Source organism: Schistocerca serialis, chromosome 1, assembly GCF_023864345.2.
Source record: "Schistocerca serialis cubense isolate TAMUIC-IGC-003099 chromosome 1, iqSchSeri2.2, whole genome shotgun sequence".
Lineage (NCBI taxonomy): Eukaryota > Metazoa > Arthropoda > Insecta > Orthoptera > Acrididae > Schistocerca > Schistocerca serialis.
Genome location: NC_064638.1, coordinates 339817345 through 339830015, shown reverse-complemented (window position 1 = coordinate 339830015; position 12671 = coordinate 339817345). Strand labels below are relative to the sequence as shown.

Genomic DNA, 12671 nt, shown 5'->3' with positions numbered 1-12671 from the left:
ATGTCTGTAAGTCGTGTAACTGAGGCGGAACGTGGGGACCAGGCCGGTATTCACCTAGTGGGACGTGGAAAATCGCCTAAAAACCACATCCAGGCTGGTCGACACATTGGCCGCCGTCGATAACCCGCCGGGCTGATTCGATCCGGAGCCGGCGCGCCTACCCGAGTCCAGGAAGCAGCGCATTAGCGCTCTCGGTTAACCTGGCGGTTCTCAAACAATACTCCATATACACTGATAAAGTTATGTGAAACTCCACGACTACGCCTGGTAAGTGGCTAGTGAGGACAGAGCGCGGAGTAACCTGTCGGTGGTGTCCGGCGGCGCCGCCGTCCTCGGCCGGCTGCAGCAGCGCGCAGATGCAGGCGGCGACGAGCGCGCCGTCGTGCCGGCGCTCGGCGAGCAGCGACCAGCCGGCGCGCAGGTCGTCCAGCGCGGGCATGTCCGCCGCGTCCGCCGGGCCCGCCGTGAAGCCCAGCGCGGCGCACAGCGGCTCGCGCGGGTAGAACACGCGCCGCAGGAAGCTCTCCACGCGCGAGCAGTCGGCCGCGCTGCCGCGCACCACGCGGTACTCCAGCCCGGGGCCCACCATCTCCTCCTGCAACCCGGGCCTCCGTCGCTAAGCACCGGCTGAGCTGGAACGGTACGTCAGAAAGCGCCCTCTCAGGGACAAACATTTGGTCGTTGCGGAGGCGATTAGACACGAAAACAACATGGATTACGAAAAGACGAAAAAACAAAGTTCAATATATTCAGCATTACGTCCATAAGCCATCGGGGCGCGCTTGTATCGGTCCGTGTGGACGGCGCCCGTGGCCGGTACCGGCGCAGCTTTTGCAGACGCTGCAATACACTACTGGCCATTAAAATTGCTATAGCAAGAAGAAATGCAGATGATAAACGGGTATTCATTGGACAAATATATTAAACTAGAACTGACGTGATTACATATTCACGCAATTTGGGTGCATAGATCCTCAGAAATCAGTACCCAGAACAGCCACCTCTGGCCGTAATAATGGCCTTGATACGCCTGGGCATTGAGTCAAACAGAGCTTGGAACGCGTGTACAGGTACAGCTGTACACGCAGCTTAATCATCATACCACAGTTCATCAAGAGTAGTGACTGGCGTATTGTGACGGTCCAGTTGCTCGGCCACCGTTGACCAGACGTTTTCAATTGGTGAGAGATCTGGAGAATGTGATGGCCAGGGCAGCAGTCCAACATTTTCTGTATCCAGAAAGGCCCGTATAGGACCTGCAACATGCGGTCGTGCATTATCCTGCTGAAATGTAGGGTTTCGCAGGGATCGAATGAAGGGTAGAGCCACGGGTCGTAACAAATCTGAAATGTAACGTCCACTGTTCAGTGCCGTCAGTGCGAACAAGAGGTGACCGAGACATGTAACCAATGGCACCCCATACCATCACGCCGGGTGATACGCCAGTAAGGCGATGACGAATACACGCTTCCAATGTACGTTCACCGCGATGTCGCCACATACGGATGCTACTATCATGATGCTATAAACAGAACCTGGATTCATCCGAAAAAATGAAGTTTTCCCATTAGTGCACCTAGGTTCGTCGTTGAGTACACCATCGCAGGCGCTCCTGTCTGTCATGCAGCGTCAAGGGTAACCGCAGCCATGGTCTCCGAACTGATAGTCCATGCTGCTGCAAACGTCGTCGAACTGTTCGTGCAGATGGTTGTTGTCTTGAAAACGTCCCCATCTGTTGACTCAGGGATCGAGACGTGGCTGCACGATCAGCTATGCGGATAAGATGCCTGTCATCTCGACTGCTAGTGAAACGAGGCCGTTGGGATCCAGCACGGCGATCCGTATTACCCTTCTGAACCCACCGATTCGATATTCTGCTAACACTCATTGGATCTCGACCAACGCGAGCAGCAATGTCGCGATACGATAACCCGCAGTCGCGATAGGCTACAATCCAAACTTTATCAAAGTCGGAAACGTAATGGTACGCAATTCTCCTCCTTACACGAGGCATCACAACAACGTTTCACCAGGCAACGCCGGTCAACAGCTGTTTGTGTATGAGAAATCGGTTGGAAACTTTCCTCATGTCAGCACGTTGTAGGTGTCACCACCGGCGCCAACCTTACGTGAATGCTCTGAAAAGCTAATCATTTGCATATCACAGCATCTTCTTCCTGTAGGTTAAATTTCGCGTTTGTAGCACGACATCTTCGTGGTGTAGCAATTTTAATGCCCAGTAGTGTATGTTTCCCGGCACGCTACACGACTGACGACCGTGTGATAGCCGTAGTAGGTCACAAATTGCCCATTAGATGCAGCAGGAGCAATTGTGACTTTGTTAAATACACTGAAGAGCCAAAGAAACTGGTACACCTGCCAAATATCGTGTAGGGTTCCTGCGAGCAACACGACGTGGCAAGGGCTACACTAACGTCTGAAGTAGTGCTGGAGGGAATTGACACCATGAATCCTGGAGGGCTGTCCATAAATCCGTAAGAGTACCAGCGGGGATAGATTTCTTCTGAACGCACGTAGCAGAGCATACCAGATATGCTCAATAACGTTTATGTCTGGGGAATTTGGTGCCCAGCGGAAGTGTGTAAAGTCAGAAGAGTGTTCCTGGAGGCGCTCTGTAGCAATTCAGGAGGTGTGGGGTGTCGCATTGTCCTGCTGGAATTACCGAAGTCCGCTGGAATGCACAATGGACATGAATGGATGCAGGTGATCAGACAGGATGCCTACATACCTGTCACCTGTCAGGGGTCCCATATCTCTGCAGCTGCACACGCCCCACATCATTGGAAAGCCCCCATCACCTCGAATAGCCCTCTGGTGACATGGAGGGTCCATGGATTCATGAGGTTGTCACCATACACGTACTGGTCCACCCGCTAGATACAATTTGAAACGAAACCAAGCAACATGTTTCCAATCAGCAACAGTCCAACGTCGGTGTTGACTGGCTCAGGCGAGGCGTAAAGCTTTGTGTCCTCCAGTCGCCAAAGGTACACGAAGGCCCTTCGGCCCCGAAGGCCCATATCGATCGCACACTGACACTTGTTGACAGCATAGCACTGAAATCTGCAACAATTTGTGGAAGCGTTGCATTTCTGTTACGTTGAACGATTCTCTTCAGTCGTCGTTGGCTCTGCTCTTACGGGATCTTTTTCCGGCCGCAGCGATGTCGGAGATTTGATGTTTTACCGGATTCCTGATATTCACAGTGCACCCGTGAAATGGTCGTACGGTAAAATTTCCATTTCATGGCTACTTTGGAGATGCTGTGTCCCTCAGCTCGTGCGCCGACGATAACACCACATTCAGACTCAATTAAATGTTGACAACCTGCCATTGTAGCAACAGTAACCGATCTAACAACTGTGCCAGACATTGTTGTCTTATATAGGCCTTGCTGACTGCAGCGCTGTATTCTGTCTGCGTATAACAAACTGTCGAGCGCCGGCCGGAGTGGTCGTGCGGTTCTAGGCGCTACAGTCTGGAACCGCGCGACCGCTACGGTCGCAGGTTCGAATCCTACCTCAGATGTTAAGTCCCATAGTGCTCAGAGCCATTTGAACCATTTGAAGCTGCCGAGCAGATGAAGAAAGGAAAAAGAGGCGGTACAAAAATTTCAGTGTTGCACTTCATGTAGCACAACGTTTTCAAGAAAGTAAATTATTATATAAACTATATGTAATCATCTTTTGTCATAAAATATGAAAAATATGCAGTTTTGAAGTTTTGTTTTATTTGAAATCTTTTTGAGTAAATGCAAAACTTTTTCTCTGCGGAGTTATTTAATGTTTGTGACAATGCATATACACTAGCACTGATGTGAACATATGCTCTTATATACCGATACATGGTCTTATTTACCGATCTATTAAGTCTGGTATTTAAAATTATGCTACATGTGTACCTCCAAGAAGCTTGACTATTGTGTAATTATTCTTTAAATTAGCTAAAAAATTGGAAGTTCACCTATGCAGTTGAAGAGGAGAAAGACCAATGTTGAGTGTGTTAATAATTTATAAATTTCATGCATAATATTTAAGAACTCTAGCTATGAAGTCGAGCTAGCCAGTTTTACAATGATAGTGTAGTCAGTTTGAAACATGCCGTTATTTTTGTAACTCCATCATAATTTTGTCTTTTTCTATGATATTCTACTGTTTTGTTCAATATTTCTGTCAGGTAAATTTCTGTTTGTCACATGCTGAAGCTTGGAGCAGGATTTTCTACTGAAAATTTCAGTTTACCTTACCTTCCATTTGGTCATGAGGCTCAACAGCCTCATTCCTTTCCATGTGCGAAATTCCAGTGTAGCCACTTGCCTGAGATGTGTATATGGTGACATACCAGTCACTTTCATTCTATCTTTGGGTGCGGAACCACGGGGGCAACGGAACTGGAAGTTTGGTCAGAAGCTGATAGTGGTCTTGCAGAATCCAGCGGACGCAAGTGAGCACACCTGCTGAGCCACACCTCCAGCAGCTCTGCACCACTAGCGCCTAAGCCACCACAATATAAGTTATGTGATCAAAAGTATCCGGACTACCCCAAAAAAATACGTTTCTCATATTAGGCGCATTGTGTTGCCACTTACTGTCCGGTACTCCATATCAGCGACCCTCAGTAGTCATTAGACATCGTGAGAGAGCAGAATGGGGCACTCCGTGGAACTCATGGACTTCGAAAGTGGTCAGGTGATTGGGTGTCACTTGTGTCATACGTCTGTACGTGAGATTGCCATACTCCTAAACATCCCTAGGTCCACTGTCTCCGATGTGATAGTAAAGTGGAAACGTGAAGGGACACGTACACCACAAAACCGTACAGGCCGAACAGTTGAAGAGGGTCATAATGTGTGGTAGCCAGACATGTATCCAGATCATCACACAGGAATTCCAAACTACATCTGGACCCACTGCGAGTACCAAGACAATTATGCGGGAGGTGAGAAAACTTGGATTTCATGGTTGAGCGGCTGCTCATAAGCCACACATTACGCCAGTAAATGCAAAACAACGTCTCGCTTGGTGTAAGGAGCGTAAACATTGGCTTATGAACAGTGGAAAAACGTTGTGTCGAGTGACGAATCACGGTACACAATGTGGCGATCCGATTGCGGGGTGAGGGTATGACGAGTGACCGGTGAACGTCATCTGCCAGCGTGTGTAGTGCCAACGGTAAAATTCGGAGGCGGTAGTGTAATGGTGTGTTCGTGTTTCTCAGGGAGGGGGCTTGCACCCCTTGTTTTTTTGCTTGGCATTATCACAGCACAGGATTACATCGATGTTTTAAGCACCTTCTTGCTTCCCACTGTTGAAGAGCAATTCGGGTACGACGATTCACCTTTCAGCATGATCGAGCACCTGTTCATAATGCACGGCCTGTGGCGGAATGGTTACACGACAATAACATCCCTGTAATGGACTGGCCTGCACAGAGTCCTGACCAGAATCCTATAGGACACCTTTGAGATGTTTTGGGAGGCCGACTTCGTGCCAGGCCTCACCGACCAACATCGATACCTCTCCTCAGTGCAGATCTCCTTGGAGAATGGGCTGCCATTCCCCAAGAAACCTTCCAGCGCGTATGCCTGCGAGAGTAGAAGCTGTCATCGAGGCTAATGGTGGGCCAACACCGTACTGAATTCCAGCATTACCGATGGAGGGCGCCACGAACTTTTTATCTAAGTGTCCGGATACTTTTGATCAAATAGTATAGGATAGCCAACGGTAGACGCCCTCATGCAGTTCGTGCCTCCTCGCTATGTGTTGCAAGTCGTGGCTCTGAAATCATCATTCGTGAATTTGTTCAGAGAGCCTCTTCCTTGTTAACATTGTGGTAGTTTGTTTCTTGCTGCATTATTCGTTATGAATCTTCATATGCTTGGAGGGATACAAGTCCAATAAATCTTCTGTTTACTGTGTTAACTAGTTCGTTAATCATTTCTGCCTCTGTCCAGCTATCCTACGACGACAATTGCTGCACCACTTTGTAGCCCACCTTTCTTTACTGTTGTGTACGAAGTTGTACAACACTGGAAGCCGTGGGAGAGTTTGTTGGCTCTCTTTACCCCTGACTGGCGGTAACAACGACAGAAGCGAGCCCTTCCGTAGTTTTTAAACTCGAGCTCTTTGACTGGCCCAGTAGAATCGCATGCAGAAGTTTGTGGAACATTTCTCTGTTCAGGAAGAACTAGGGAAAATTGCCGTCCACACTTTTCCAGCCTCTCTGGTATGTTCAGGGGTCCATGCAACTTAACAGGGGCCTAGGATTAACATGCGCACAGCGTCCAGGGGGACGCCTGTAAATTTTCGTGAGGGATTCTGACCCGAGCAGCCAGTGAGTATATATGTTCTGATGGAAGGTGGAGTTAGATATTAAGTCATGTGAGGATGCTGTTCTATCCTTGCACATACAGTGGATTGTTTATCCTCCCACGACGTGAGATACGGAAGTGAAACTTTGCCCAGTCTGCCAACTTAATTAGATTTCCTCCTATTATCGTGATAAAAAACTCAAAATTGACCAATTAGGCGTACTTTATTATCAGTCGTAACTAAGGGCAAAACTAAGATGCCCCCTTTTTGTGTAGCGAGTCTGCTTCAATCAGCAACGAGAAATGCCGAGCCGTACCTTAGGTCAAATTAATATACCCCATTTCAACATTTTGGATGTCATCACGCTTCTTACTTTCCATGCATGTTAAGAGAAACTTAAGAAAAAATTTGCAAGACACCTTTTGGTTAGTTTTATCTAAATTTGTTTCTGTATTTTGTGTGCTATCTCATGTTGGTTTTCTTTATTACTCTTTCTAGAAATTACTATGACATGATAGCGTCTTGTGTTGATTATATGACTTTCGGTTTAGAGTTGTTTGCATGTAAAAAGGAGCGATAATTAGGTGTTCAGTTTCACCTTAGTTTACACACACAGTTAAAGAGACATGCCTCACAGACATGGAAGGGAAATATAAATATGTAATCGGATTTGCCTGAACTGATTTGGCCCACCTGTTGAAGTCTAGAGATCGATTACACACAGCTGCAAAACAATTCCTGTCTTAAAAAATGCACATTTTTAAGTTATTTACAGACTTTTTAACAGAAATATAAGTAAATGAACCTAGCTAGAGTTATGTGGATGTGCTGTGTCTGTTCTTTCGGAAATGGACGCAGCGCTGACGAAGGAGGAAGACACCCACAGTTACTTCCAGCAGCATGGAGTAACTGCCCATACAGCTGGCCGAACCTTGGAGCACATTCACACAATTTTCACGTCTGTCAGAGTTTTTAGCAGAGATCAGTCTGGTCGCGGCCCTAGCAGGCCACACATGTCGCCTGATCTGTCAGCGTGCGATTACTTCGTGTGGGCAGCCTCCAAGTCTAAGGTGAATCGCAACAACCCTCATAGTCTTCAAGAACTGCAAAAGAACATTTCGGATGAAATTGCAGCAATTCCAACAGCTGAGCTTCGATCCGTCTTCAGAAACTTTCTGACCAGGTCCCAAAAGTGCCAAGAGATGAATCGTGATCACTGTCAGTATCTGCTGTAGTCAGTTCAGTACTGTATATCCTTTCCTCTGCTCTGTTTCTTTGTGCCATGGACTTCTGTTCTCCGGGCCACTTTTATTTACCCCATCCATTATATAGTGGATATTGAAGGTGGAAAGAGAAGGAAGGAAAGGAAAGGGAAGGGATTATAGATGTTAACTGCATCGGAACATTTTGCGGAATAGCGGTGACGAGTGAAAATAATGTATCAAAGCCCATACTGTAGGGGCAGAGCCAATTTTTAAGATGAAATAACTGTACTCAAGAGAAACAGCAAGAAGTTATTTTTCACTGAAATACAAGAAAAATCGTTCATTGTTGATTATATTTCTTCTCGTATTGCTGCTGTGTTAGTTAGTGATTCGACTATCACATCATTAGTATGCGAAGTGGGGCCTTTATGGTTTTGCGATGCTCCAAAACTACACGAGGCGAAGCTGGGAGGTTTCCTCCCAAAATTCCGATCCGTTTCTTTTTCTCGTTCATATTGTGGTGTCTGTAGATTATTCAGTTATGAAAGACGCACGAACCTAATTCTCAGTAGCCTTGAATTTTCTTTGTCACATACCACAGTGACAGGTAATTTATTTTTTTCCTTGTAATCGTAATTACCATTAATATTAACATACTGATTAAGTGTTCCTATGAGACGGTGCGTGATCGTCCAGCTGTCTCAAACATGTTGAAGTGAAAGAATCAAGCTAATGAACAGTTCTGAAGAAATAATGGAGCACAAATACGTCACTCAAGCGATTTAGGCAACTATTCGTATTACTCATTTTGTGTATTGTCTAGAATGTTGTATTTTTGAAGAAGTATTGCTTGTCTGTATTGCAGGCAGGAAATAAATGATATGCAAGTTGCAGGAAAGGCAAGCGGAAGCAAAACAAGCTCTCTCGTGACTTCAATTAAGGCTCATTACGCAGTTCTTGTGCCCTCATAACTGAGACCTTCAAGAGACTGGCCCACGAGAGCAGTGCACAAGTGATCTCCACGCACGCCTCAGACAAGGCTGCCGAACACACACACATACATACATACACACACACACACACACACACACACACACACACACACACACACACGGATGATCTTTGCTTGCTTAAGTACGTGTGTGCGTACTCTGAATGCAGCATTACAAGCGAAACAGCACGTGCCTGGTATCATATCATGTGATTTCACGAAACAATTCGTCTCCTTATCGTGCCAAACAACTTATCAGGCCGATAATGATGCTGTGTATTTAACGACCTGCCTGTTGGCAATATGTTTTGAGAAAAAAGTTGAGTAAGAGGTCACTGCGACTCCCCCATTTTGTACTATCATCTTCATTTTTTGCTAGTTTCGATTCTTGATACTTCTAATAGCTCTTCGACTACTTAATTTCCTTTCCCAACATTTTCCTTCAGACATGTCTGTCAAAACTTATGAGTTTCAATAAACACCCAAAAAGGTTTATGGCCTTTTTTAGCAGTTGTTATGAGCATTCTTTGCTCATTGACCTCTTTGGACATCTTCACTGGCTTTTTTTTCTCTCTCGCTAGTCCTTGTTATCTTTCTCCAAAGCCACATTTCCAATGCTTCCAAGTGCTTTCTACTTTCAACAGTGTCCATCTTTCGCAGGCACGTGGAAGCACACTACAGATAAAGGTCTTGATAAATCTCCGTCTTTTTTTTTTCCTTTTCATTTCGACAGGAAACGATTGTTCAGTAGCAACACAGAAAGCGCATTTAGCTATTGCAGTTATTTTTCTGGCTTCCACGCTGCATCTACTGTCTTCTTTAACTAAGCTGCCTAAATAACTTCATATTTCTTTGCTGCTTCCAGTTTTCCAGTACTTCTTCATCCTCTCCTCCTGTTGCCTTTCACTCTCCTGAGTTCATATTGTTCCAGATGTCTTTTTTTTTTTACTGTCCTGAAAACCTTCTAAATTTAATATTATATTCTTTAAAAAGTTTTCGTCTATTATTTACGATTTTCTGATATTATTTCTTTTCTTTCTTCTGTAACCCATCCTGTTTTTTATTTCTTTTTCCAGACACACAAGAATATTTATTTCGGTAACCTGTTGTCTTTTGTTCGCTATTATTTTTTATATTGCATTGGTAGATCTCCTCATTACTTTCATTTTCTAACCAATTGTAATTTTTATTGCAGTAGTTAATTTTCTAATGTCAGTATTTAAAGTATTTGATATGTCTGGCCAGCTTATAGTTCAATGCTAAGCACTCACATATAAAATTCTGTCTTACGACTGTGTTATGGTGTTTTAGTTTCGTATTTCTAGAGACGCATTTCTTGTAGCTAGTCGATTATTTTAGTTAAACAATACGCTGTTTCCATAACATTGACTCTCACATCTCTTGCAATTGTTTCTAGTTCAATTTATTTACCTGTTATACGCTGGGCATAAATTCAATGAAGCGCCTTGTAGTAGACCATGTATGGGCATGAACGGATATCAGAAAGAGACTACGGCATCATATTTTATAGGTGGCAACATGTGGGCTACGTAGAAAAGGTATGGCTAAAACAAATGAGACAACTTTTCTTATGCTGTGTCCTTTATTTTCGTTACATATGGGAGTTTTCTCGGTTGCCTGATAAACATACCAACGGCTTTGGGGTGAACAATTAGAGGCAGGGGGATCGGAAGTGTCGAGAAAAGGGTACAAGATATTCCCACAAAAAGTGAGATTCTGTTCGTGCATAAAGCTATGTTATCCCCTGAGTAACTCCCCAGAAGCTAAAAAGAAGCGCTGTGTGCAGGAACTGGGGATCTTATACTGCTGACCGGATGAAACGTCGTCTGAGGCCATGTGAGCGCTGTCTGCTGTGGGCAGCTGCATGACGAGTTGCCGATGCCCCACTGTAGTGTACACGTTACTTGGTAAACTTTGCGAAGTTACCGAACAGTTGTTGGAGCGGTAATTAATATTCTCATCACAAAGCCATAACGACTGCGTGTCAGACGAAATTCAAGTCAGGACGATGAACTCAATCGGCAGCTTCTTTAAATTGTTCATTTATTAGATAGATTCGCGTCGATGGACAACGAGTCCGCCAGCTTCAGTGCAGATGCACAGTTGCGTTCGACTTCATATGGGAATCTCAAAGTGGAGGACATGGACGGGGACGGTGGGTAGGTGTCGCTGGGTGGGCAAGTGCGTCGGCCAAAGGACAGTCGGGATAGTCTGCGCAGGTGGGATAAACACTTTCTCTGGATGGCGCAATGGTTAACGCAACTTTTTTTAAAGAAATTTCCACCTTTTAACTGTTACTTGTTCATTTACTTTACACATTCATGGTTTCGGGTTAGTAGCCATTCTCAAGTGCACATTGAAATGTTTAAAAATGTCTAACTGGTATGTGGCGGTGACATACGTAGGTTGGAACTTAAATAGTGGCAACACTGCTGTGGAGACACTATGATATCGAATCTACCATTGTCGCTGATAGCACACGTTTTTGACATACCTACCTTACCTCCGAGCAAAAGGACTCGGCCGTCCCACGTCATAGGCGTGAGCACAGTCGAGGGACACACACAGTCACTTGTGAGTGAGCGGTCTATCGTACCGGTGTCACTATGTTTTCGAAACAGGACAATGGAATTGGATCAAGATTGAATGTGCCAGAGGTCGTACAGCACGACAGGTCTTCAAGAGGTGTGCGGGGAATCGGCATTGCCGCACAGAACCTTCAACGAAGGTCGGAAAACTGTGACAGACATGCATCAGGCAGGTCATCCTAGAGTCTCTGAAGACGAAGTGCATACTGTTGCTGCGTTAGTGGTCAGTGATCGCCCACGAAACCGAATTAGCTCATACGACTGTGCTTCGCATCCTGAAAGGACGCCTGGATGGGTTCCGCATGGCTAGACGGAAATGCAGAAATGGATGCGTTACGACGCTGCTCCGACTGACCTGGAGCGCTATCAGCGCGAAGGCCTTATCGTAACGCTGGATGAGACATGGGCGACATCGTACGAGCCAAAACTGAAACACCAATCCAAGGAATGGCGTCATTATGGGTCGCCGCGAAAGTCGAAAGTGAGTCAGAGCCCCACTATGGTGAAAGTTATGGTGATTCTCGTGTACGACTGTGATGGTGTTAACCTAACGCATTACGTCGCTCCACGGCAGACCGTCAGTGCACAGTATTACTGTTCGTAGTCCGCCCCCGGTAGCTGAGTGGTCAGCGCGACAGAATGTCAATCCTAAGGGCCCGGGTTCGATTCCCGGCTGGGTGGGAGATTTTCTCCGCTCAGGGTCTGGGTGTTGTGTTGTCCTAATCATCATTACTTCATCCCCATCACAGTCTGCCTTCGGCAGTGACACAGTGCGGACCGTGTTACCTGCCGGCGCGCGTCTGTTTGTTTACGCCGGAGCAGCTTCGCGTGCGCGGTGTTGTGAGTCTAGAACGAGATGGCACACTCGTACAGAAAAACGACTTTGAAGTTCAGTTTTGCGAACGACTATACACGACCAAAGGCACACGAGATTGAACGTTTCTTCAGAGAAGAGGTAAAAATCGATCCACAGGAAATCGTGGGAATCAATTTATCGCTCGTTTCAAGCGTCGTCTATGTCAAGCTTGTTGACGAGGCTGCTTGCGAAAGACTTCTACAACGATCACCGAACGGATATCGTTTCTGTCATGCCGACGGGAATGTTGGTGCGGTTACAGTCGATCACGCGGGAATGGGGATCCGCACTATACGAGTCTTCGAACTTCGTTTGAGGTCCCGTCTGAACTTGTTACCGACGCCTTTCGACCATACGGTTCAGTTCTATCCCATGTGGCCGAAAAATGGACGAGTTTTACCACCTACCCCGTTTTAAATGGGGTGAGACAAATACGGATAGAACTGCGCAAGCACGTCCCCTCTTATTTGTACATAGGAGGTTGTCGAGCGATTATAATCTATGATGGGCAACCTCGCACTTGCTCGGGGTGCGGGAAAGAAGGTCACGTCCGCTCGGAATGCCTCCAGCGACGTTTAGTGCAAACTCCACGGGATGACGTTCAGGCGCCACAACCGCCGACTGTCTTACCGTTGACCTTTGTGGAAGCCCTGAGAGGCGACGTGAGGGAGACTTCCG

General features: G+C 46.2%; 1 protein-coding gene across 3 annotated transcripts in view; it reads right to left on the bottom strand.

Annotated features, from left to right (window-relative positions):
* Positions 1 to 12671, bottom strand: part of LOC126469991 (uncharacterized) — a 54843-nt gene that overhangs the window by 23819 nt on the left and 18353 nt on the right. For 2 of the 3 annotated variants that reach the window (XM_050097442.1, XM_050097451.1), the window contains exon 2: positions 302 to 632. In XM_050097442.1, coding sequence (XP_049953399.1) covers positions 302 to 589 — 288 coding nt within the window. In that variant the 5' untranslated portion in view covers positions 590 to 632. The remainder of the gene's footprint in view (positions 1 to 301; positions 633 to 12671) is intronic. The other variant, XM_050097460.1, reaches the window with a different exon arrangement.